Source organism: Etheostoma spectabile, chromosome 3, assembly GCF_008692095.1.
Source record: "Etheostoma spectabile isolate EspeVRDwgs_2016 chromosome 3, UIUC_Espe_1.0, whole genome shotgun sequence".
Lineage (NCBI taxonomy): Eukaryota > Metazoa > Chordata > Actinopteri > Perciformes > Percidae > Etheostoma > Etheostoma spectabile.
The window spans coordinates 17,258,554-17,284,926 of NC_045735.1; the positions used below are offsets into that span (position 1 = coordinate 17,258,554).

General features: G+C 39.4%; 3 protein-coding genes across 5 annotated transcripts in view; 1 reads left to right on the top strand and 2 right to left on the bottom strand.

Moving 5' to 3' along the window:
• The window catches only part of sytl2b (synaptotagmin-like 2b), a 23,881-nt gene extending 12,742 nt beyond the window's left edge, over nucleotides 1-11,139 (top strand). The window contains exons 10-20 of the mRNA XM_032509687.1: nucleotides 1,805-1,918; nucleotides 2,004-2,054; nucleotides 2,153-2,247; nucleotides 2,342-2,458; nucleotides 4,347-4,516; nucleotides 5,178-5,280; nucleotides 5,411-5,572; nucleotides 7,009-7,093; nucleotides 7,213-7,315; nucleotides 8,610-8,815; nucleotides 10,027-11,139. Of these exons, the coding sequence (XP_032365578.1) occupies nucleotides 1,805-1,918; nucleotides 2,004-2,054; nucleotides 2,153-2,247; nucleotides 2,342-2,458; nucleotides 4,347-4,516; nucleotides 5,178-5,280; nucleotides 5,411-5,572; nucleotides 7,009-7,093; nucleotides 7,213-7,315; nucleotides 8,610-8,815; nucleotides 10,027-10,175 (1,355 nt within the window). The 3' untranslated portion in view covers nucleotides 10,176-11,139. The remainder of the gene's footprint in view (nucleotides 1-1,804; nucleotides 1,919-2,003; nucleotides 2,055-2,152; nucleotides 2,248-2,341; nucleotides 2,459-4,346; nucleotides 4,517-5,177; nucleotides 5,281-5,410; nucleotides 5,573-7,008; nucleotides 7,094-7,212; nucleotides 7,316-8,609; nucleotides 8,816-10,026) is intronic.
• Nucleotides 11,140-11,166: 27 nt separating this feature from the next.
• Nucleotides 11,167-16,007, bottom strand: LOC116672110 (zona pellucida-like domain-containing protein 1). Its single transcript, XM_032503748.1, has 11 exons — nucleotides 16,003-16,007; nucleotides 15,285-15,400; nucleotides 14,969-15,195; nucleotides 14,536-14,720; nucleotides 14,373-14,445; nucleotides 14,186-14,283; nucleotides 14,016-14,096; nucleotides 13,737-13,908; nucleotides 13,537-13,636; nucleotides 12,754-12,783; nucleotides 11,167-12,627 (listed from the first exon to the last, which is right to left on the bottom strand). The coding sequence occupies exons 2-11, from the start codon at nucleotides 15,382-15,384 to the stop codon at nucleotides 12,491-12,493; spliced, it is 1,203 nt and encodes a 400-aa protein (XP_032359639.1). The 5' UTR covers nucleotides 15,385-15,400; nucleotides 16,003-16,007; the 3' UTR covers nucleotides 11,167-12,490.
• A 7,052-nt stretch (nucleotides 16,008-23,059) lies between these two features.
• On the bottom strand, nucleotides 23,060-25,190 carry lim2.3 (lens intrinsic membrane protein 2.3). 3 transcript variants are annotated; one of them, XM_032503771.1, is made up of 6 exons: nucleotides 24,988-25,190; nucleotides 24,243-24,339; nucleotides 24,146-24,188; nucleotides 23,468-23,617; nucleotides 23,235-23,369; nucleotides 23,060-23,136 (listed from the first exon to the last, which is right to left on the bottom strand). In XM_032503771.1, the coding sequence occupies exons 2-6, from the start codon at nucleotides 24,318-24,320 to the stop codon at nucleotides 23,075-23,077; spliced, it is 468 nt and encodes a 155-aa protein (XP_032359662.1). In that variant the 5' UTR covers nucleotides 24,321-24,339; nucleotides 24,988-25,190; the 3' UTR covers nucleotides 23,060-23,074. The 3 variants fall into 3 exon arrangements, with proteins under 3 accessions (XP_032359662.1, XP_032359657.1, XP_032359652.1); XM_032503766.1 differs by having other exon boundaries at nucleotides 24,146-24,339; XM_032503761.1 differs by lacking the exon at nucleotides 23,060-23,136 and having other exon boundaries at nucleotides 23,137-23,369; nucleotides 24,146-24,339.
• Between the last annotated feature and the right edge of the window lie 1,183 nt (nucleotides 25,191-26,373).

Sequence of the window (26,373 nt, forward strand, 5' to 3'; positions counted from 1 at the left end):
GTAATTCTTACAACGCGTTGAACATTTTAGTGAAAATAAAGCTGTTTTTAGTACTTCTCCTTTCTGTTTGCAGACTGGTGGACGATTATTGCCACATGTGTTTTATACAGCAGTATCCTTGATATCATGTCCGTGTCAAATTATCTGTGTTGGCTGAAGCAGATCTCTGTAAACAGTGTGTGTGTGTGTGTGTGTGTGTGTGTGTTGTAGCAGGGATCAGCTGCCCATGTTGACTTTGTGGGCCGGCCGCTACGTCACTCTCACTTCACACCACAAAGATAGAGACGTGTTTCACCAGCTTAGAATTTAGGAAGCTAGTTTCATTGGCTTTGAAGCAGGAGCTGTACCCATACATCCTCAAACAATTACACACCATTTCCAAAGGTCACTAAACTGCATATTTAATGTGCTTTTGGTTATTACTGACGGTATTTTGCTAATGAGAATCAATTCCAACTCAAAAATGTGCCAAAAAGGCCAAATTGTAAGACTTATATCTGACAATATACACTATATATTACAAAAGTACCATTCATTATCTCCATTATATTTCAGTTTCACTTGCAGAACAAGCCATTTAACCCTCATGTTGTCCTCGGGTCAAAATGACCCGTTTTCCTATATCAGTGTTCTTTTTAATTCCCCAAAATAACATGATTGATTCCACCCAACGCTCTTTGGCAAGTACACATCTCTACTTTCATTCATTTTGGGGCGTCTTATTCAATTTTATAGCATTTGAAAAACATGGTTGGTTTTGAAATAGTATTGAGTAAAAGTTGACATATTCCAGTCTGATTATCCATCAACATCCATTCCTTTAATTTTAGTCTAAATAATTCCTAGTTTCTGCTTTTCTAACTCAAACAATAGGTATCATTTCTTATAAATGAAGTTTATTGACCATAAAGTGTTGAAAAAAGGGACAAAACCGCAAGAAAAAGTTAAAAACATAGACAAAAAGTGTCAACAAAATGACCCGTTTTCCTATATCAATGTTCTTTTTAATTCCCCAAAATAACATGATTGATTCCACACAACGCTCTTTGGCAAGTACAAATCTCTACTTTCATTCATTTTGGGGCGTCTTATTCAATTTTATAGCATTTGAAAATATTGAAGTGGTTTTTAAAAAGTGTAAAAGTAGAGTAAAAGTTGACATATTCCAGTCTGTGATTATCCATCAACATACATTCCTTTAATTATAGTCTAAATAATTCTTAATTTCTGCTTTTCTAACTCAAACATTAGATATAATTTCCTATGAATGAGGTTTATTGAACATAAATTCCAAAAAGAACTGTAAAATTTAAGTTAATAAGTTAGTGTTAGGTAGTTTTAAAAAGCGTTGAAAAAAGGGACAAAAACGTAAGAAAAGTTAAAACAGTGATTAAAGTCCTACAAAAGTGTTAATTTTTTTGACGGGAAGACAACACGAGGGTTAATGATGTCACATTGTTCTCTGTGATATTGTGACAGTTTCTGACATTTATAGAACAAACGATTTATTGATTCATTGAGAAATCGCTGCATATTAATCAAACACGGGAACATTGTCAGATGCAGCCCCATTTACAAGTATAGACAGACAAGTTATGTACGCAATAAACTTGCTTAAGTAAAATAATCTCTGCATTCAAATCAGATTACAGCTCAAAATAACGTTGTCCTCTGTTAAGCATACGTCTGTGCAGTATCATTGTCTGTTGTTTCATCAACCAATCTGAGCACGAAAAACTGGCACTATCATAAGCAAACAAACTCTGAAATGATTACATATTTTTCTTTCCAATCTGTACTGTAGGCGAGAATGACGGCGACGGCCCGAGCCTTGTAAGGAAAGCGCTGAGGCGAGCAGAGGCACGGCCGAAAAATCTGGCTAAAAGTATGGAGGACATCACAGCGTCCTTATCACCACGTGAGTCCGCAACATCCGAGTCAGATTGTCCAAATGCACACATCATTTTGGGAGACTTTGAATTATTTTGATTTGTTTCTCACAGGACAAGAAAGAAGGCAAGACCCAACTGCTGACATGAGACGCGTTAGTGATGGTAAAAAAAAAAAGCTTGATTCTTTTTATGATGGATATCTTTGCAAGCAATTTAGTGAAGAATTGATATATTCTGCTTCCCAATCAACCGCTCTTTAGTTTCATCCATCCCGTCGCCCTCCTCCTCCTTATTTTCGGATCCGGAGCACCTGAAGAAGATGAGCAAATCGGTCCCTTCGTTCTTACAGAAGGAGGTAAAACCACCCCTGCATCTTTTAGTCCAGTAGGTCAAATCCTGCTCTGCATCCCTGTGCACACGGCTTTCCGTGCCTGCTGTCTGTGTTTTAGGACGCTGGCAGAGACACTGACTCCACCTGCGAGGACAGTGACCCCCCAGGAAGACTAATGATGGGCAGATCTTTGAATAATCTCACCGGCTCCTCTGGCATGGCGTCTTTGTCTTCTGTATGTCCACACACAGCAGCATGCACCGCTAATGAGCACGCCTAACACTCAGACACCGCTCTCTTCCACTGCGCTACCCGTTGGCTTTTAAGCTTCAGTTGTGATTGACATCCATAACTTGTTATTGTTAGGACGTTATGTCATGTCTCATAAAAGTTTCAAACTCCCATCCCCATCAGACTCATGGTTGTACCAGATGGTCAAGCAAAACCATTAAAAGAGTACTCCACCCATTTAGCGTCACACTCCTAAAATAGATTTTCAATGTGAATTTGAAGAAGAAAAATAAACTGATGCAGAACCGGAGTCTTTTTTTTATTAACCACATTAACCACATTACAGCTTGACTGCTGACTGGTCAGACATCCAGGGGGGTAGCACAAAATTCTGGGCCCTGTAGAAAGGCATTCTCTACGGGCCCCTTGCGTCCACAGCTGTTCATTCTAGCATCTTTTTGGGCCCTTCTTACATGAGGGCCCTGGGTACTCAGTCCCATTCCCACCCCCAGTCTGACACCCCTGGTAGCGGCTAATGTTGCCTCACACATAACCTTCCGAGGTCTGGTAAGATCACTCCTTCCTAACTGTGATTTCATTTTCAACCGTGAAGTCTTCAGCGTCAACCGACACTGACGTCATTTAAAACAATGTATCATATTTCATACAGGCTTCATACAAAAGCCTGTGTACAACGTAATTCATTTATAGTAAGTAAAGTAAGTGAGTCAAATTTATATCTAGAGCAGATTTAAAACCCAGCTTAAGTTGACCAAAGTGCTGTATAAAGAAGCGTTAAGGTGCTGTATAAAAGAAAGTTGAAATGTAAAAATACAAAGTTGAAATAAAGCACACAAAAAGCATCCCAACAACAAGCAGCAAGTTCCAAATACAGAATTATGTAGTAGACCTTCCTAAGACCCAACAGACTCAGATGTATAAAATTAAAATTTGAGTTCTCCGTCCATGTCCTCTATCTCCAGGAGAGGCATTCAATTTTCAGAAAAAACAACATTTTCCCATTAAAAAATGTACTTAATAATTACAGTTATGATTGATGATGTAAATTGTTTGCGTACCTGCACCTTCAACCTAGATTTAGTTGTAATTAAACTTTGTAGTGTTCACTACTTAGTCTTTCATGTTTTGTTAAAAAAACATAAGTACTACAAAATCCCATTAGTTGTTTGTAATAATCAGTTTAAGTATGCAGTGCACAGATCATATTGAGCAGGATAACTAAGGATTTTAAGTTTCTTTATGGGAGGGGCAAGGTCATTGGAACAGTTCTGTGCTGACGCAATGCAAAGGCTCATGGGAAAAAAATATAAGTTCTGAATGGTTTCTGTCCTAGGTCAAGTGTGTTTGAAAAATATTCTGTCACAGTTTTTTTTGGTATTGCATTTATGTTACATAAATGTGTTTTTCTACAGTTGTTGTCGCACCGTGACTGAGAATGTGGGGGGAGGGGGGGGGGGGGGGTGGTAGCCAGTGAGGTACAGCATGTTCACTCTCAGAGCCATGTTGAAAACTATAGTTTATGCATTGTCATCCTATCTGTTTTCCTGGAACCAATGTATTAAATACATTGATCTTAAAACTATACTGTTATAAAGAAAAACATATATTTATAAGAATGACTTCTTCCTATAGTTGTGATAAGTAGGCTTAATGTTTTATATTTATTCTATTAACACAAAAGTTATACTTAAAACTTATATTAACTAAAGTTTTTTTGTAATGAGTACTAGTCTACTGCATCAACAGTGATGATACGACTTGACCTGTTGTGTAAAAACTTAGACGGTGTATGGGTTTCCAACGGGTTTCCACGCAAAGTTCTAGAAAAGACAACTCATTTGGGATAACAGTGTGTTTGTGTCTGCTCCTAGCTGAGTGGAAGTGTGCTGACCATGTACAGCGGGGACTTTGGGAATGTGGAGGTTCAGGGAAACATCAAGTTCTCCATCAACTACATCCAGAAGCTCCGAGAGTTTCACATCTTTGTGGTGGAGTGCCAAGACCTGGCTGCCGTGGACCCGAAGAGGGGCCGCTCAGATCCGTAAGCACATGGAATTCCACCTTAACAGTTTTTCATGTATTTCAGCATTTAGGTCAACAGTACCTTGTTTATCTTCATATGTATTTCTTTTTACTGTTTAACTACGTTCTAACATAACTCAAGTTAAGGAAACACCTCTCCAAAATTAGACGTGGATAATGTGTGTACATGTATTTACTTCTATGGGAGTACACCTGGTAGCACATTTGGGTTTCTCAAAACTGGGATGAGGGTGGAAGCCAGGATACGATGATGATATGTTGACATGCACGTGATACGATATTACATGATATGTTGACATGCACATACATTTTGGGATTAGGATACTCGAAAAACCTGATAACTGTAAGACTACTATTACCCATGTTACTGTGTAATTATGACCAATAATATTTGGTCTTGTGTTGCATTGTGTTTTCTCAATGGTCTCAGAATTATTCCAATGCCTTTTTCTACTTCATATAAAATACTATATACTGTAATACAGCAAAACTGTAAATGTGAAGGGTTACGTTTTATGATGATAACTATTGGCGGGTAATTTATTTTAGTTTTCCAGTTTTTCGGTTGTTGGCACTTGAGTCTGGAAATTAATTTTGGCCACTGATATGGTATCATATACTGAAGTTGTTCTTAAGGTTGCTATTTTTTCCTTTTTAAGGTATGTCAAAAGCTACCTGGTTCCTGACAAAGCTAATCTGGGAAAGAGGAAAACATCTGTAAAAAAGAAGACACTAAATCCAACGTTCAACGAGATCCTCAGAGTAAGAATCCATAGATATCATGCCTGCAGTAATACACAAACACAGACACTTTCCCACACTGTAATGCTTAATACTTGGCATGCATCATAATCAACAAAGAAAAGCAGAACGCACTTCCCTGTCTTTACAGTATCGAGTTCGCATGGAGTACCTCAGAACCCAGACACTCATTCTCTCCGTTTGGCATCACGACACCTTTGGCAGGAACAGTTTCCTGGGCGAGGTGGAGGTGGACCTCTCTAAGTGGGACTTTGACCACACCCAGATGAACTACTTAGCACTGAAAGCAAGGGTAAGGAGGACAAAAAGCACACACAGGCTTGCTTTATCCACAGCAGTTGTTTTCTCATCAAATAACAGCGGCGTTATCTAAGAATGTGGGCAACCTTCCCGGAGTCTATTTGAGCTGGCAATATCACATGCACTGTAGTTACTGCATAACAGTTCAGTTCAATTCATGACAAGAGTTATCTCGAGACACTTTAAAGATAGAGTAGGTCTAGAACGCACTAGACCAAATAATTTACAGGGACCCAACAGTTCTAGTAGTTCCCTCCAGAGGAAGTAACAGTGCGACAGTGGCGAGGAAAAACTCCTTTTAGGAAGAAACCTGGGACAAACCCAGGATCTTGGTAGGTGGAGTCTGACGGGGCTGGTTGGGGTTGAAATGAAGAGTGGCAATAACAGTCACAGTAAGAGATAATGGAAAAGTGACTAAAAGTAGTAATTTGTAGTAGTTCATGGCATAGCGGGGCACTGCACGGTGCTACAAGGCACAGCAGGACGTAGCAGGTCTTAGAAGGGTTCCACAGAGCGTAGCAGGACGTAGCAGGGTTCCACAGAGCGTAGCAGGACGTAGCAGGGTTCCACAGAGCGTAGCAGGACATAGTAGGGTACCGCAGAGCGTAGCAGGACGTAGCAGGGTACCGCAGAGTGTAGCAGGACGTAGCAGGGTACCGCAGAGCGTAGCAGGACGTAGCAGGGTTCCACAGAGCATAGCAGGACGTAGCAGGGTTCCACAGAGCGTAGCAGGACATAGTAGGGTACCGCAGAGCGTAGCAGGACGTAGCAGGGTACCGCAGAGCGTAGCAGGACGTAGCAGGGTTCCACAGAGCATAGCAGGATGGAGCAGGGTTCCACAGAGCGTAGCAGGGTGGAGCAGGGTACCGCAGAGCGTAGCAGGGTACCGCAGAGCGTATCAGGGTGTAGCAGGGCACCGCAGAGCGTAGCAGGATGTAGCACGGTACCGCAGAGCGTAGCAGGACGTAGCAGGGTACCACAGAGTGTAGCAGGACGTAGCAGGGTACCACAGAGCGTAGCAGGTCGTAGCAGGGTTCCACAGAGCGTAGCAGGACGCAGCAGGACACCGCAGAGCGTATCAGGGTGTAGCAGGGTACCGCAGAGTGTAGCAGGGTGTAGCAGGGGACCGCAGAGCGTAGCAGGGAATCGCAGGACGTGTAGCAGGACCACGCCGACAGCTGCAAACATGATCTTGGAGCCTCCCTGATCAAAGGAAACATGCTGGGGGGGAAAAGACTATAATGACTCCGTGGAATGTCCCCCAGAGCTAGGTTAGTAACAGGCATTTCTGGGACATAGATGCACATAAATGGAAAGATAAAGGAGAGAGGAGCTCAGGATGTAACCTGTACACAAAGGAATGTTTGAGCTTCATGATTGGTTTTGGATCCTCTATTTATGTAATTTCTTCTCTGTCATCCATTTCAGGCTGCACCCACTCTAGCGCCATCACATGGTCGAGGAGAGATGAGACTAGCCGTGCGTTTCCTGCCACAGATCATCCACAGCGAAGGTCTGCACACAAAAACAGGCTTTGCTTTTTGATGTTCATTTCAGTTATCCACAGTCAAACCCTTCCTATGGACAAGGTTCTTGAAATAATCTGTATATTTTTTCATTTCTTCTTTAAAGGATTAATTAAGGCGGGTCCAAACACCGGAGAGATTCACATTTGGGTGAAAGAATGCAAAAACCTGCCACTAATCAGGGCCACCATCGACCCATATGTCAAGTGGTATGCACATAACATTTATCTTAACTTAAAACAATAGTTTGGCATTTTGGGAATCACTCTTATTTGCTTTTTTTGCCCAGAGTTAAATGAGAAGATTGATACCACTCAAATCTGTCTGTTAAATATGTATCCGCAGCCAGCGGACAGTTAGCTTAGGTTAGCACAAAGACAGGAAACAGCTAACCTGGCTCTGTCTACACGTAAATAAATCACTAGTCTATAACCTCGACTTTCCACTTCTGGGATTCTTGGGCTTTCACTCCTTTAGGCTGGATATCCATTGCCTTGGGCTTCCTTTGTGTTGGCATTTTAAACGCTGGTGGATTTATGAAGCAGATGTTTTTTAATTTGTATAAAAACAGCAGCCTAAAAATTTTAATTTACAATTTTACAGTGGGACATGTGCTGGACTATTTCCCTCCTGGTGTCTACACTTAACTTCCTGTTTAACAACTAATTGTAGTTTCATTTGTACGGGATTAGACCAACCAGATGTAGCATGATAGTTAGTGATCTCCAGAGGTCCTGGTTGGTTGATTTTGTTTTTTGTGAGGTTAGCCTCATATAGTTTCCGGGGACAGTCCCCGGTTTTGGTGACCTGTCCCCGGCTGGATCTGTCCCCGGAAATGTCCCCGGTTTTCACTGTGACTGACAGACCCGAAATTAGAATGAAAGAAAGAAAACACTGACCAAACGGAGCCGATAGTCGCTCCAGACAGCCAGAGCAAGCGCTGCTCAGAGCTCAGAGAGGTTTTATAAGCCGTGTTTTACGATGCTTAAATCACTGATAATTTTGCGGACTTTTATGTTTTAAAAAGGATCTTAATCTTTAACAGGAAGGTCGACCTCCTTAGAAATCCTTTCCATAATGTTGTCAGACACTTAGCATATTAATCTGAGTCTGTCAGCAGCAAAACGAGCACTTTAATGAACATAAATGCAAGCTGGACATTTATTCTACTAACTTCTATTGTAGCTTGTTTCTCTGCTGCCGACTGCAGCGATCTCGTTTAATTCTACAGCCCCTAACGAGAACACTTCCTGGTCTAGTGTCCCCGTTTTAAGTTTTACAAAAATAAAAAGATGACGTGTTTTGGATGTATATACTTTTCTGAGCTGAAAATGTCCCCGGGTTTTGTCTTAGAAATCTGGTCACCCTATCATACAGATCTTCTCATCTAACTCTCAGCAAGAAAGCGGTAAAGCAAAATCTAAAAATGAATCCCTAATCAAAAAGTTTTCATGTTTTCTGCTGTATCAGTCAACTTAGTTCTTCTTCCCTCCTCATCTCAAGCTTTGTGCTGCCGGACACGAGCAGGAAGAGTCGCCAGAAGACCCGTGTGCTGCGGAGGACCGTAGACCCGGTGTTTAACCACACGATGGTGTACGACGGCATCAAGCAGGCTGACCTATCAGAAGCCTGCGTGGAGCTCACTGTGTGGGACCGAGACCGGCTAGCCAGCCACCTGCTGGGGGGCCTCAGGCTTGGTGCTGGGACAGGTACTGATGAGATCCATCTCAATTCTAAATACTCAAACTGATGACAAACCGGACTCATGTAATGCTAGTGATCATCAGCTGGAGCATCGCATTGTTTCATTATCATTAAAAAACTGCACTTTCTGCAGAAAATGGGGTGTAATATAAAAACTATTATTATGAACTTCAGAAATGTGTCAGGCAGCGTGGGGGGGGGGGGGGGGGGGGGGGGGGTTGAAACCAGGGTTGTTTCATTGTGACAATTTGTCACTTCTTTCCTACTTATTATACATTGATCTATATGTATATAGAGAGAGAGATTTCTATTCAGAGGATCGTCTGTCAGATGGTGAAGTCTAAATGTTGTACATCAGGTCAATGTTCATCCAGCATCCGCCTGAATTAAGGGCTGCAACTTGCAATGATTTTTCTATTATCGGTTAATGGAGCCATTACTATCTCAATTTATCGGTTGGCCAGCAAACTGTAAAAGAGTAGGAAAAAATACCTGCCACCGTTTCCTAAATCCTAAGGTGACCTCTTTAAACTGTGTGTAGCAGAAATATTACAATGTAGAATATTAGTTACAGGTAATGTCATGCATTCAGAATTGCAGTGAACAAAATTTACAAAAGTTATCATTAGGCAGAACAATGACCCAGTCAATGAAATGTTATTATGTGTTACATTATTAGATTGACAATACAGCTGCATCAATGCACATGTAGCATTTAACCTGTGGTATCAGCCCCCTCCAAAGTTAGAAGATACATCTGAGGGGTTGTGAGATGATTTATGGGGATGATTTCAGGCTCAAAATCTACTTATGAGAAGTGTAATGCTTGTGCCTTTAACCCTTGTGTTGTCCTCAGGTCAAATTTGACAGGTTTACAAAAACTTTCTATATCAGAAAAGAATGTTGAAAAAAGTGACAAATGTTGAAAAAAAACCTACAAAAAAGCAGGAAAAACATGATTTTTTTTAAACACTGAAAAAGAGACCAAAAAAATCGGAAAAAGTGACAAAAAACATCAAAAACACTGTAAAAAGTGACAAAGAAATTGTTTTAAAAAAGTGTCAAAAATAGGACTAAAATAGACAAAAACATTGAGAAAAGTGTAGAAAAAGAACGACAAAATGTTGAAATTTCAACCCGGAAAAACACAAAGTTGCAGGTTGACGGGAAGACAAGACGAGGGTTAACGCTTGTTTGTGTCTCTGTGTCTCCACAGGCAGAAGTTATGGAGCGCTGGTGGACTGGATGGACTCTACTCCCTATGAGGCCGCCCTGTGGGAGCGCATGATGGCCACCCCCAATGAATGGGTGGAGGACTCACTCCCATTAAGATTCCTAAACTCTACAAAAACTGGTTTCAAATAAGTCAAAGTCTACCAAACTGCCATAGTACAGAGACAAACATATATTCGAGAGGTGAAAACAGAGTGATAGTAACAGTGTTAAAGATTTAAATTCAGTCAGGTAAAGCTTTCAGAGGATTTTCGATGAAAAATAAAGATGTGACTGTAGTTTTAACCTCAAGGAAATAATATTTAGTTTCCACCCAAGAGGAAACAAACCCCATTGGAGATTGAGTTGTGTATAAATCCAGACACTGGAACAACTGGGAGCTATTGTTCAAGAAGAAAAGCAGAAATTCAACACCTGCTTTGACACCTGCTGGACTACAGTTTGGGTTAGCTTTTGCCATTTCAAGGGTTTTTTCAAACAAGAATGTCACTGGACAAAAGAAAGCACTGAGGCACACAGGGAAATGTAATCAAGAAATCATCCATCATTCATGGTACAGTAAACCCCAAATAAAAACATTTAAAAACTAACAAAATTAAAACCAAGCAAGTCGGGCAGACCATTAGTTAGGCTTTAATTCATATCCACACATACATGGGGATAATACTCACACTTGTACCAGGATCTAGTTTCTATTATTTCACACTATATGCAACATTTCTAAGGTCCATCATTTTGTTAGTTGCTCCCAATATGCAACGCACCCATTACTCCCTAAATATCTCATGTGCCAAATAATCAAGATCTAATCTCAGTTATCACTTTGCAAGGCTAATATTAACCAACATGTAATGGCAAACATGGTTACAATAAAAAAAATGTGCTACAACCTGGTGCAACGCATCTTTCCCACTGTCCCTGCATGAATAAAATGACATTACTTATAATTAAGCGGTTGTATCTTCTGAAATCCTTGCTCTTCAAACTAACTCTTATTTAGACAGTATTGTTATAAATCTCATTTGAAGTATAGTATACAGTATGTAACACCAGATGAACTGTTCCCCTAATCAGATTGAAAAGAAGTTGGATTAAAGAAAATAACTTTCAGTGTTTTGTTTTTTTATCGTTTTGTGAATTCTGATGAATGTCTGAAGTAGGCCGGGATAATGTAACTGCACATATGGAAATACAAAGAGCTAGAAAAACTCAAATTGGACAGAAATTCCAGCTAGATCCACCAGAAAAGACTTGCTATTAATGAAACTTTATTGATGGATATAAATTAAAATGTCCAAAAAATTAATTACACACGGATGACATATAACTTTCGAGACAAACAGTCCAGTGTGTTCAATGCAGTACAGTGCATTATATTTGCCTTTTCTATTATTTAACCCTTGTATTGTCTTCATTTTCGGGACCCTCTCGCATCCCTTGGGTCAAATTTACCCGTGACTTATTTGGGGTTTTGAAAACAATTCTGAAATAAAATTTTACTTTATAATCTATTAATAAATATTGTCCTTATCTCAATTTCAAACAGTTGAGATAACATATACGTTTAGGGAATGCAATCAGTCTCTACTAGAACACAATTAAAAATGGAAGTGGGGTTTGATTTTTGGCATGAAGTAGTACTTCATGTTAAAAATCCACTATGGAAACAACATAAGTGGTCATATCCAGAATAACTTTCTGAATTGAGTCAGGAATACATGTTTATCACAGAAAATACGGTAAAGCCATTGATTTTCAGGTAGAAAAATGTGTACCATTTTTCTTTTTGTAAAATTTGAAATGGGTTACTTTGACCCGAATACCATGCAAGGGTTAAATATGTGTTTGTAATTCAAAACAGGCAAGGACGGAACAGTTTATAGGGACAGTGTCCTTTAGGGGCCCAAGTAATTATAACGGGAGCAAAGCAGAAAGTATGGTGACAACGTATAAGAACCTCAGATTCTGCATAAGGATGTAGGTTAGGGGGGGGTGCGTAGGTTAAACAAGCACAAGACTTTCACCCAGGACACGGGTTACCATTTAAACATCAAGTTTTTCAACCAAACTGAGCGATGTCACGTTGTGTGTCACATGCAAAGCCAGAAGTAACGTCTGATTTGAACCCAAACCACATTATTTTTTATTATATTACAAAAGATGCCACCATTGATTGCATACTACAACACACTCTGACAACATGATTAAAAACACGTCAATGCAGATGATGTGATTTATAATGGTTACATAGTTTCAAGCCTAGACTACTGCTGAACACCTTGTTATATTGCTGTTTGTAAAATGGAAAATAGTAGAATAGTGTGATATTTCTATTGTTTCTCATTACTTGTATTACGGTCTCTGCAGCAGAGCGGTGATACTTTAAGATGATGGTTAGACTGGTAGTTTGGGAGATAGGCGAAGGGACTCCGCTCTCACTCGGGGTGTTACTGGAGGAGTGCTTTTCTCCGTTTGATGAACAACACAAAGTACACACCCATGACGACAAGGAGAATGGTTAGGATCACGATGCAGACGATCACAGCCACCACGGGGCTGCTGTAGTTGGCATCAGACGGCATACCTGTGGAAGCAAGGACAGAAGAAAGGCATGCACATTTTACACCGGGTTAGGATTCATGGGTAAATTAAATAATTAATGTTGCTAATGACTGAGAAAACAACGACCAAGAAGAACCAAGATTCTTACCTAGAGAAGCCGAGAAAGTTTGAGCCTCATCTGAAAAAATGTTAAAAAAACAATTATTGTCAATCATTGAAGTGATTCAGTTTTTGTGTCAAATTAACTCTTTTAATTAGTAATTTCACAGTTTGGGAAATGGGCTTATTATGCTTTCCTGCCAAGAGTTCGATGTGAAATTGATACTACTCTGATGTGTGTATGATAAGTTAAAGATGGAGCTGTATGATAGGTTAAAGATGGAGCTAACACCAGTAGCTATAGCTTAGCATAAAGACTGGAAACAGGAGGAAACAGCTAGCCTGGCTCCGTCCAATCGACGTAACAGCACCTCTAAATTGCAAAATTAACATGTTAGCCATATTTTCAAAGTGTAAATATTACAATGTTCCCATTTCTAGTCATTGTGCTATGCTAAGCTAAGCTAACTGGCTGCTGGCAGTAGCTTCAGATAGCAAACAGACTTGAGATTAGTAGTGATTCTTTGATCTAACTCTTGGCAAGAATGCAATAAGCGCATTTTCCAAAATGTCTACCAATAACTACTACTAACTAATTCTCTTACAAAAGATAAATGAGGAAAGATGGTCATTATATATTTTTCGAATAGGCTATAATATAGTATAATCTAATTCGTTCAGTTTATTGTCATATATGAAGTTATTCATCATGTCTAAAGAAGAATCCAATCAGATTGAATTAACCAAGCAAATCAACATTTTTAGGCTGATGGATAGGATGGTTTAAAAAATAAGATATTTTAGTTTATTGAATTTTGCCCTAAAGACGCACCACTGCTTAGTTTTCCCACAACGATGGCAGGCGAGGTGACCGTTCCGTTGCCAATCACATCTGCGACCTCTCTCTTTCTCCTTCTTTTGGCACTACAGGTCTGTTCAAAACGGATGAAAAACGATCAAAACTCTGATGTAAGCACATAGTTGGGCTGGCCTAATACTAGGACTCTTAAAGGAACTGGGGTGTCTACTCACAGGCATTAACGCACGACACGAGGCCACCTCACAGAGCCGGGTGACGCAGTGCAGGTAGAAAGTAGAAACTGTCTGATTTTTGTGCTCCACAAATCTGAAGGCCTCGAAGGAGAAGGATGCTTTCTGAGACATCCCATTGACATCCAACTTAGTCTGTGGGTCCCGTTGACACCTAATGTGAAAAGAAGACATGTGATGTGACTGGACATGTGGAAGCACTAAGAGCCAGCTTGGAGTCTTAAACGTATTCTATACTGTGGTTACTCATAGGAGACTCACCCTACAAAAAGGTCATAAAAGGTGGTGGCCATGGGATATGGATTTGTTGATGCGTAGCATCTGTCCAGCAGCACGTTGAACCTTTGAGTAGGACAGAAAAATGGAAATTAATTATGTGTTCTAATTTATGTAACTTTACGTTTTAATGTAAACCTCCAACACCTAAATACCTTTCTGTTAGGTTGGTAGCTTTAACTGAAACATAAATCTTGGTCTTCAGGTTTAGTCCTGTTTGCGGGATGGTAAGGATCTTTGTGTAAGCGCTATCCTGTCCACAGAAAAACAAAATGAAGTTACTTAATGTTAAAAAAACATTCGTTCAAAATCATTAATTCCAAAAGCTAGAGCAGTTCTTACTTCGTAGAGCTGCATGCTCAGTGTAGTGATGAAGCTTCCGTTGTTGTCTCTTATGGCAAGACTCGTACCTGATCTGTTTTGGATGTAAAGAAACTTGGATGAAAATGTAGTTCAGTCATGCTTTCTCCACATGCAGCACAAGTGTTACTCATGACATACTCACACGGCCAATTGAGTGTTGTTCAGGAGATACTGCATTGGGTAGAAGCAGGAAAACATGTACTTGATCTGCTGGCGATAGGTGATCATACCCGCAGAGGGGTCTACGGAGTTAACAATGCCAGAGATGTTGACGTACTGGACGTTGGAGAAGTCCGCAAACGCCCCACTTCCAACCTGAGTGGTTATCTTTGAAAAAGAAAAAGAAAAAGAAACAAGCTCTGATTAATTCTTCAATGCAGGAATTCAAGATATAATCCTTCTACACTCCTTGGTTTTCATATAATGATATTTAATCCTATAAGAATGCACCAAAATCAAACTTTTACCACATTGCAAATCTTTTTAACTGCCATAGCATGAGATCTTCTAACAAATCCGATAGACAAAGTGCCTCAGTTGCTACACCAAGTTGTTAAAGCTTGTGTGATGAATACCTTAAAGTTATTATTGCAGGATGAGACAGCACTTTCATTCAGGGGGAATCTGAATTTTAGGACAGGTGGAGTCATGTTCCAGTCAGCTTTCCCAAAACACTCAGGTGTATTGAACTGATTGTTGAGGACCATCATTGACTCATTGTAAAGAGCATTGTACATAGGGCAGATGTAGATGCTCAGGTCCATAAACTGAGTGCCACAGACCACAGTTATGTCCGTATTTCCTGAGAGAGATTAAAAAGAAGATGTAAATCAAAGTGCAATGGAGGTGTGAAAATAGCAGTTAATATGTTATGTATTAAATCCCACAAACTTGGAGGTCTGTTTGTATCGCTAAGAATGCAAGCATCGGGCATCTGGGCCTTGGTCCTTAAAATGAGTCCAAGCTGGCACACAAGGAAGATCAGCCTCATTGTTCCGAGTTTGGACCTGTGGGAAAACCGCCAAACAATTGGAACCAAGAGATCTTTTGTCAGAAGAAAGTCCTTTAAAAGAAACCTTGACCTTCCTGAACATTAAGGAAGAGCCTACAATGGCAATGGAGTTACTCAAGCCCGTTATGCAACATACAGTAAGCAGCAACTTGAAAAAAAATGGAAACACCTGCTTCAAACTGGGCTGTGTTTCATGATTTATGCATTGTTTCCGGAAAAAAAAAAAAAATCTTAAAAACATTGATGTGAAATCACCATTATTCTTCAATGAAGTTGCATCTTTGAAAGCTTCTTAGACACAATGATGAGTATCATACAAACTATTAGCTGTACTTTCACACAAACATGTCCTGTGTTTTGCATGTCAAGTACATTTAAAAAAAGTTCATTATAGATCACATGAAGAGTAAAATGATTTCTCATTTGTCAAGTTTAAGTCAAAGACACAAATGAACAGCATTGATGATATAGTAAGAAACTTCGAAACAGCATTTTACAGGCGATATTATTTTACTAATGTATGGTTATCATAAACAAACATAGCCTACAGCACGAGACATCCAGGAAAAGGGTGATAAAGTTATTTCAGGGACTCACCTGCAGGTCTTCATGTTCTGTCCTTCTATCGGCCAATCCCTCCATTTATACCGTGGCTCCCACAGGGGTGTGTTGGACAGACAAAAGTGGAACATGAGCTGGGCTTTGAACAATTTTTCAGAATATTCTTTTACGTCATTTTGAAATCAAATAACAATAACAATTCATCTAAAATAAGCCTTTTTTTCACACAGTTCAACACGTCACCAGTTAACCTTCTTCTGATTGTAACCTGGATCATTTTAAGCTTTTTTGAAGCCAGTTCTCCACAAGGCAATGTACTAATATGTAATAACATTAACAAATGTTTGTTTCCATACATATACATGTAAAAAGTTAAATTTGTCAATTGTCAATTGTATTGACATACAATAATGGTAAAAGCTGATTTTTGATCAGCCTTTACCATCATTATATTACTGTACATTATGGTTTAATTACATATACATATAAAAAGTTAAATATGCCTTAAAAAATGTGTTTTTTTTAAGTCATTCACTGCTTTGTGGAAATATAAATTCTGCATTTTTACATTTTATTCAACATACAATAATGGTGAATGGTTATTTAAAGGCAGATATAGGAAACGCAAGGCATTTATTTCTTAAGAGATGAATGAATTAGCTATAGCCAATAATTTGTTTCATGGATGTACTTAAGATGATTTGCATAAAACATAGTGTACTTACAGTATATCATGTGTACTGTACTGGAATAAAGATGTTTACCGTCAGATTGATTCTGACTTTATCGCCACATTTACGGTACAGCAGTCAGCTTTAAACTTCCAGTAATGCATTAGCAATATAAAAATATTATTTTATACGTTGGGCAGTTTTAGGTATTGGCTGATAATGACACTTGATTGGTGTCTTGGGAGTGGGCAGGGAGAGCGTTGCATAGGAAACCATAATGTATACACACAAACAGTATTTTATTTTTCTTAGGACTATGAAAGAGCAGGGTCAGTGATCACCTATGTCCTATTTAGCGATGTTATGATATGATAAAAGTGTCATTGTTGCTCTTTCGTGCGCAAGTTCTGTAATGGATCAGTTTTTGTTGTGGCCTCAGGCTGTAAATAGAATCACTCTGGGTTCTGTTTTGTGCGGTCTGAGAATAAAAGACACACCTATCTGAGAGAACTCCAAAGTCTTTTGTGAAGCCTGATGATAGGAATGGGACCTCTGAAAAACTCGGGTCCCCAAAGGACACCACAATACACCAGGAGGATACAGCCTTAAAAAAGGTGCTTGTTAGATTACTTTAGTCCTATCCGATGTCAAATAATCTCCCCTTTGTTGTCTAAATAAGCATTTGTCTGCAAGCCATGCCCTCAGTGTTACTGAGGGCACATATGTTCAGAACCTAGATCCAGAAGCAGTAGATGTGCTAACCCTTGGGAAATAATGACATTAACCTGGTACACTGCTGTGGCAGATTTAGGTCAGGAGCCATCAACCTGAGCACAAGGGTTTTGTGTTAAAAGGTCACAGACCCGATAGATGCCATGCTTCTATCCAATTGCAAAACAACTTTTAAGCAAACTTGTTTTTATTCCGCAAAATGTTTCCACATCCCATTTAGCAGATCAACTGTTTTTTTTTTCCGACAAAAAACACCTGAAGCAAACTCTTTTGCACAATTGGAAAGTCCTTATTTTATCAAAAAGTAAAGTTTTCATAGCCATTCATACAAAAAAGTCAATGACTTAATTAATGAATTTGTGAGGTGTTGGTAGGCAGATTGTGTGACCACTGAACCATACCAAGCTTGCTGTTTCCCTATTTTCAGACTTTCTGCTATGCTAAGCTAATCTAATGAGCTGCAGCTTTGTATGTAAAGGACAGACATGATAGAGGTGAAAGGCAATAATTGGACGTGAAAGGGAATTTTTACCCAACTCTAATGTTGTGTGTACTGTTTTTCCCGGACAACCATAATGCGGGATTAACAAAGTAAACATTAGAAAAGAAGGCTCTGTGTGTGTATATCCCTAATTGTTAAACTTTAATAAGTCTTTATAACCAGCACAGAACAGCTCGATTTGTGCTGTACATCCTATTTATTGATTGTAAGTATTAATCTTGCAAATGCGGAAGTGCCTTAAACCTGCATTCTATCTGAATTTCAGCAGGGGGCGACATGTGTGGTTACAAAAGGAGGTTGGTTTCTGAAGAAGTCTGTGAGAAAGTGACCCACTTCTCACTTGATTTATTACATCAGTCAACCATTTCATAATGAGTTTATGGTCTCAATCGCTAGTTTTAAGTCTTCTGCAACGCAGAATGATGTTCATTTTTTGAATTATGGTCTCGTTGATTTTAAAACAAGGTTGGGAGTTTAGGAGCTGCACAGCGCTGGGGACAAAGGTCACCTTCCTCCTCGCGGTCTTACAGCTTTGACAGTGGAGTCTGCGCCTTAAGTGGAACCATTTGAACTTTGAAAACATGACGTGATGAATCACTTAGGATCTTGCAGGCGGTCTTCAGGGTCTACTGTCCGCATAGGGCGGAGTAAGCTCTCAGAGGGTGTCCAATAATTCTGGAACAGACTTGGACAGTTTGTTGTGAGCAGGTCCTCTTTTGAAGACTAATATAAAACCAACAAGTGAAGGAAAAGGTTATCACACTTTCAATAAATGAGAAGTAGAATGTGATTAGGATATCCTTCCTTACATCAAATGATCTTAGTTTCCTGAGCGGGTAATGACACTGATTTCCTCATTTCCTCAGAATTTCCTCTGTGTTGGACAAAAACTTCAGCTGTTTGTTTAAAGATCGTCTCGAGGTACTCTTCCGTCTCGTCTAAAATTGGCACATCCGCAACGAGGATGACTGCGCCCGTAATGGCAAACTCGACGATGGATAGCAGATCTCCACAAACCAATGGGTGACGTCACACATGCACTGTCCATTGATATACAGTCTATGGTCCCGTTTGACTCACAGGGTAAAGTCTGGGTGAGCTCTGTGGGCTGATCTGGAATCTTACCTCCCCTTTCTCTGCTTTGCCCACCCAGAGAATTTGGACCACCCATGAGAGAGAGGGACATCATGGCTTTCAAACGAGCAAAGTGGCAGTTGGTCAAGGCCACACCCCCAGCCACCACCTTGCCCCCCATACTAAAGGCACATACTAAGGAAAGCTCCTTGAGGGACTGGCTCTAGTGGCTGTAATTCTGTACCAAGGCTGAATTTTGGGAAAGAGACTTCAGATACAGTCTTAGGGGACCACCAAGGCCTACATAAAAGAGACTTTAGATACAGTCTTAGGGACTACTAAGGCCTATATAAAAGAGACTTCAGATACAGTATTAGGGGACCACTAAGATCTATATAAAAGAGACTTCAGATACAGTATTAGGGGACCACTAAGGTCTAGATAAAAGAGACTTCAGATACAGTATTAGGGGACCCTAAGGTCTATATAAAAGAGACTTCAGATACAATATTAGGGGACCACTAAGATCTATATAAAAGAGACTTCAGATACAATATTAGGGGACCAATAAGATCTATATAAAAGAGACTTCAGATACATATTAGGGGACCACTAAGGTCTATATAAAAGAGACTTCAGATACAGTATTAGGGACCACTAAGGTCTATATAAAAGAGACTTCAGATACAGTATTAGGGGACCACTAAGGTCTATATAAAAGAGACTTCAGATACAGTATTAGGGGACCACTAAGGTCTATATAAAAGAGACTTCAGATACAGTATTAGGGACCACTAAGGTCTATATAAAAGAGACTTCAGATACAGTATTAGGGGACCAATAAGATCTATGTAAAAGAGACCTCAGATACAGTATTAAGGACCACTAAGGCCTATATAAAGAGACCTCAGATATAGTATTAGAGGACCACTAAGGTATATATAAGCATTCAAAGAGCACCATGTCATGGGACCTTTAACATCCTAAAAGCCTTAATATGATTATGACATTAGAAGTTACATTCTTTTAGGAAATGTGGGTGTAGGTAAGGAAAAAGTGTAACTGTGCTCGCATCAAACGTGAGTATGCTTAAATAGACAATCAGTGGTGCTCTGTACAATATATGTGTAAGATGGATTAGATAATCATTGGTGCTCTTTGCAAATATGAGTTTAAGCTTGTTTAGATCATTATCCTTACTGTTAACACATGATGAGCTGGTATTTAGGCAAGATGACGGACATAGGTTGTGTAATAACAGTCATGATTGTTGTTATGTGAGAAGTAGTGTAAGAGTTACGTGACTTGTAGGTACTTTCCTCCCTATGGGAGCGAATGAAGAACCATTGGACCGGGAGAGACCAGAGGCATGGACATGCTTGAGCACCACCATGGAGCCAAAAGGATCTGGCCCCAGAAAACCAACAGGAGAAAAGCATCAACTGTCTAGAATAGGGGAACTACACACTTTCTGTGGAGCCTGAGAGTGAAGCAGAACACGTCCACAGATGTCAATCCTGTACTCATCTTTACTTTATTGCTTTGGAATAAATACTGTATATATTGAATGAGAAAAGTTGAAAAGACTTGATGCTTTTCTCTGAGTACAAGAACACGACAAAACAAATGCCTCTACAGAGGTTTAAATTAAAACAACAATGATTTATGTTTACATTATGTTTCTACATTTTATTTGTATACATTGTGGTTATATCTATCTATCTTGTATCTATGTTGTATCTATCTTTTAGGATCTTATCTTAGGCTCCATGTTTTGTCTTGCATCTTTACAGGGTCAACCAGAAAGTATCATATTATTTAATTTAACCTTACAATAGATCCGTTAACAACAGCTTTTGTAAGTAGACCATGCTGTACTGTGAGTCACTCTATCATATATATGACACCTGAGCAGTATCATATATCACGTAATGATGTAGGGGCCCTTTAAAAAAAAAAAAAAAAATCAGGACACAGTTTTTGCACTGTAAATGGAAAACCAAAACCAGGGTTGGTTATAAAACTTGATAATCTGTGACCCATCCCAACGGTTGTTTTTTGGAGATCCACCCTATTCTCAGTATTTGGTGTTGCAGATCATCTTTTTGTGGGATAAACTTGCATTTTTAGTGTCCTTGATGCCACTATAATCACATTTTAACCCTGCGCTTGTGGTGAAGTTCAGCTTTTCGGTTCCCCTTGTTGCAAAGAATTATACAGTACTTATACTCATCTTCAATGGTGGAAGAAGTACTCCATTACAAGCCATGCACCCAAAAGCTTCAAGACGTATTGCTCCCAGTAGAGCCAAATTAGCCCTCTTATAGTTTAGTTTATGCAGTATTATGGGATTACTATGACTGATTACTATGACTCATTACTATTTTAATCTTATAATTGGTCCAAGTGAAGCTAAATAGGGCCCAATAGCCGACAGCGGCAAAGGCCCTATTAAAACTGAAATAATACTTCCTTCTTTCTTTTGTTTCCTGTCAAAGGAATTGCCTTTTTGAGGGGCTTAACATACTAAAAAACTCAACATATTCTTGCATCAAGTCTGGTGAAAATGTATGTATTTTAAAGGTTTTGGGCAAACTTAAAAAATTGAGCCCCTGCAGTACGTTTAACGTAGACAAATGAAACATGGTACACATATGTAGCATGTCAAGACGTACAAAAAAAAAACCTCATTGGAGCCACACCCTACCCCCAACAGGACGTCCGCCATTTCGAATTGAAAGTTCGAAATTAGTGCCATTTTGGCCACATGTCGTACTTTAACATACTCCTCCTAGAGATGTAATCCGATCAACTTCAAATTTGGTCTGTGCCATCGTAGGGCCTTAAAGATGAAACATTATTAAAAGAAAAACTGTTCGTCATAGGGCATGGCTGTGGGGGGGGGGGGCATTTTGTGCGTTTTGCCATTGAAACAGAAAGTGGATGTAACTTTAGTCTACATTGTGCAATTGGCTCCTGGACCCTGAGGACAAACAAAGGCCAATATTTACTTAAAGACACAGCACCCCTAGTGGCAACAGGAAGTAGGCATTTTATTTCTTCTATTTTTGTTATTTCCACTAACCCCAAGGGTCTGTCCGAGGTTTCTGCCTAAAAGGAAGTTTTTCCTCGCCACTGTCGCACTGTTGCTTGCTCTGGAGGGAACTACTAGAACTGTTGGGTCCTTGTAAACTCTGGAGTGTGGTCTAGACCTACTCTATCTGTAAAGTGTCTCGAGATAACTCTTGTTATGAATTGATACCATAAATGAAACTGAAATTGAATTGAAATTAAAAGTCATGGTGCTTTACTTTGAAGAACTCCTCCTAGAGATTTCATCACATCAACTTAAAATACGGTCTGTGTCATCTGAAGAATCAACGATGAAAAGTTATTAAAAGCAAAACTTTTCGCACGATGGCATGGCATGGCGGCAATTTTGAGCATTTATCGATTAACAAAGAATTTGCAGAAATTTTTCTCGATTGACAAGGGTCCAGGCCAGAGGCAGGTATAGGCAAAAATTGTCTTTTGGACAGGAATATTGTCCTTTTACAGCATCATTGGTTTCAGAAATTATGCAAATATTAAGTACTTAATAAATTAAGCTCTGTGTAGTTTTCAAAGTACTCATTTGTGCTGTAAGAAATGAAACAGTGAGTTACATTAGTATGTGGATCAGATAGCTGTTGATTTATAAAATTATAACTACGAACTCAGTTTACTGTGAATACTCTATTACTTCAAACTACAATGATTAGATCAGTCACAGACATTTCCCCTCTGATAGAAGACGTTTATCACAGTAAAAATGCATGCCATTATGTTGCGGGTTTTAAATTGGCAAATTAATTTGCTAACAATGATCTGTGTCAGCTCCAATAACGGTGTCATGGATGACATCGTGTACCTCTCCGTATATACTGTGTTTTATTTAAGTTGTATTCATTTAGAGAGACGATGTAGACAACAAATGCCTTCTTTTTTCTCATTTATTTTACTTATTCATGAGTATTCAGGTTAACAGAAAGTAGCTGGAAGTTCACAGGGGCGTTGGTTCCTCTTGGCCACATAAAATAGACCAGTGCTGATGTGTGTGTTGAAGTTTAGAGCAGAAGTTTTTAGCAGGTCAGCGTGAGTTAGAGTTTCTTGGGCATTCGTGCATCCGATAAGCACACATGTAGAAGATACCTAGAAGAGAACAATCACATTACCGAGAACAGAATTAAAACATGAGAACGAGGCACATCGATGTGTTTTTTGATTAGTTAATCTGTTAGGATGCATACCTGAGAAGAATGTGAGCACCACTGCCACCCAGCCCATTATATAGGACCAGGAGAATCGCCAGCTGCCATAGCGTTTGCCATAGTAGTTCACTGTCACTCCTGTGTAGACAGCCATGGCCAGTAACACAAAGAAGCCTGTACAGGAGATACAATCATGAGGTGTGACTGAAAAGGTCTTTACTACATCCCAATGACTTGCATGTAGAGTAGCAATGATGGAGGAGCTTACTCACAGGAGATGAAGAACAGAATGCCGGCTGCAAATGTCTTGTCAAACCCGTCAAAGGAGGAGTAGTGGATGAAGGCCATGACACCGATCACAATGCCGATGAAACAAGCCAGCAGGGAAAGAATCATAAAGGCCCGGGTGGCATCCCAGTACGCTGTGGGTGGCAAGGGAGAGGAGACGAGGATAAAGACAGGGACCTGAGAAACCAGACTGAAAAGTACATCAGTTCTAAATTAAGACTTCTGTGTTTATCTATTCTATACACACAGTTCATGTCATTTATACATTTTTACAGTTATTTATGCTTTTCGTCATCAACAGGAGACAGATCTAGCTTGCCATCTAGTGTTTGGGAATTGATTTGCACCAGATTTGATGAATTAAACCTATAATAGATCCTTGAAAATTAGATATTTTAACCTACAATATGTACTATAATACACTCAGAAATACACTCACAAAATAACTTATATAAACTTCTATTTAGAAATCTCTTAAAGCAGCACCTACGCATTTTTTTAAAGAAATATTCTGAAAATATTTAAATGACGTTTTTGCATTTGAATCTCAGCCATATTTTACCAAACACAGCCCCAAAAGGAAGTAACCCTCAGCCCACTAATACATATAAATGAGGACGTGCCTGTGCACATGCACATGGAAGACACCCAGCGAGTCTTACCAATACTGTCTGTGTGTGTCATGCATTTCCCAGGCACACAGTACCGCCACAGGCCCTGGTGCATGTAATTGCTGGAGTGACGGTACTGCATCCAGTAGTCAGTTGCAGTAGAGACAATGAGTAGTATGTTCCCGATTCCGGCACAGAACAACCCTCCTCCCATGAAGCTGTACATCCTGCCGAAAAAGCACTGACTGACACAAAGAGAGAAAACCTAGCAGGTCAGGACCTCGTCAAACATCTGGCGCCGGCTTTACCAATTAGAGCAGGCACTTCTTGTTACAGAGCATGGGGATACACTGAATATGAATAAAACAACACCTAAATACATTCAGCAGGATGCCACAAATGTTATACTGGAGCTTGACATGTCTGATTATAGAAACAGTATTCATCAGGCAATTACACTGGGGGAATTTACATGTTGGACATGCAGCCAGCTCAGTCAGACATGTCATTAACCTGTCAGACTGACAGGTGGGTGTATTTTTAAAGTTTTACAAACCCACACAAAAAAAATTTAAATTCTACTTAAGAACACCAGGTTTCCAAAGATACCAAACATGTAACGCTGAACTATGGGAAAAAGTGGTTTAAATGATGCACAACTGATCTAGAAGAATTATTTTATTTGATTCAATGCCACATTCATAAAAACATGGTTTCTTGCGTTTTAAAAGTTTATAAAAAGTGGAATTTCCTCTCAATTAATGTTAGGGACATTTAGCGTTCCACTACCAACTGTAGGAATGAATAAGATGACATTTTTTCTATTTAAAAATACCAAATATTGAGCACAAATACACCATTTCACACAATATGTTTTGATTTTAACGACCTACCTTTATCTTTCTCCCCTCAGAAAAAGTCAGAGATTCCAATATTTTGGGTTTGTCAAAGCACCGTGGAGCCCAATATTGCGCAGTACAGGCAGGAAAGTTTTGTTTGTGCGTAGGAAACCAAGCGGACAAACGGGCTGACGGAACAATGGAGCACGCTGAGCCCCAACCAATCACAGAGGATGAGTTTTGTGTTTTAGGGAATCTGCTGAAAATACAAAACTGATAAAGCGCCGCGCACATCTCGGTAATACTGATGACACAAGGCTTTTAATTCAAAATGCTGCACAGCCACACAGTAAACCCATGGCCTCCAATAGGCTTACCAATAGCCATTGCTGGAAAAGATAATTTAACAGAGATTATTTTAAAATGTAAAAACTCATTTTGAATTGTGTTTCAGTTGACGTGTTTGGGGTAAATCCTTAAGTCTAGTATGCTGATGGAAATGCATTATTATTTTCAGGTCAGTACCAACTTGTATACAGATATTTATAATTTATGTTGTGCAATGTGCTCATTTACATAAAATCAATCTTTGTTGGCATAAATGATGAAGATGCTACAGCAACTCAAGGTTAATTCCTTAATGTTACATTTAGTCTCGGATTTTCATTAAGTTCCTGTTGTTTAGTTGGCACACAGCAAGTCCGGTGCAATTGATGTAATTACAGATGAAAAACTGCTGAGACATTTATCAAATGAAACGCATGTAATAGTGACCTTGAACACAGCCAACGACATAAATTAACAGGCCATGATGCGTACAGTTAACTCTCGCAGGACAGGGTATGAGGATCTGCATGGTGGACGGCTAATAGAGTTGTGGGTCTGGACAGTTTGGGTGAAATTGCTGCAATAAAGAGGGATTTATTTTTGTTGCAGCATCTTGTAAAGAGAGAGTTATGGCTGAGAAATGAGTCTCATTTTGATGGTGTAGCACACTTAGTGTCGTTGGAGTCGGAAACAACAGTGGGATCACAACTAATGTTACTTTGCACAGATGCCAAACTAGTAAATTATGGAATTTTACAATCTTACATTAAGCACTTTTTCACATTTACCACACAGGTTATAATCCAATTTTTGCACTGTTCAATCTCTCACTTGTCTGTTTGGGTAAATGAGCTTTTTGCATAATTTTATCACATTGTCCTGCTGCTCTTGTGTTTGGCAATCTTATCAATAAGATGTTTGACATCCTGTTGAATTGTAGTGGAATAGAAGTGTAAACTAGCGTGAAAATTACTCAGGTAAAGTACAAGTACGTGTGTACATGTACTTGAGAATGCAGGTTACTTAGTTATTTTCCACCACTGAATTGAGGTGAAATGTGATTTGTAGGTTGTAAATAATACCACAGCGGACAAAGAGGTTGTGTTCTCTGTA

Coding starts and splice junctions, on each gene's coding strand:
- lim2.3 (XM_032503761.1), bottom strand. CDS start 24,320: ATGTACAGCTTCATGGGAGGAGGGTTGTTCTGTGCCGGAATCGGGAAC. Junction 23,618..24,145: donor GACACACACAGACAGTATTG/GTAAGACTCGCT, acceptor TGCCACCCACAG/CGTACTGGGATGCCACCCGG. Junction 23,370..23,467: donor CATTCTGTTCTTCATCTCCT/GTGAGTAAGCTC, acceptor TCTCCTGTACAG/GCTTCTTTGTGTTACTGGCC.
- LOC116672110 (XM_032503748.1), bottom strand. CDS start 15,384: ATGAGGCTGATCTTCCTTGTGTGCCAGCTTGGACTCATTTTAAGGACC. Junction 14,446..14,535: donor AACAACACTCAATTGGCCGT/GTGAGTATGTCA, acceptor CATCCAAAACAG/ATCAGGTACGAGTCTTGCCA. Junction 12,628..12,753: donor AACTTTCTCGGCTTCTCTAG/GTAAGAATCTTG, acceptor TTGCTTCCACAG/GTATGCCGTCTGATGCCAAC.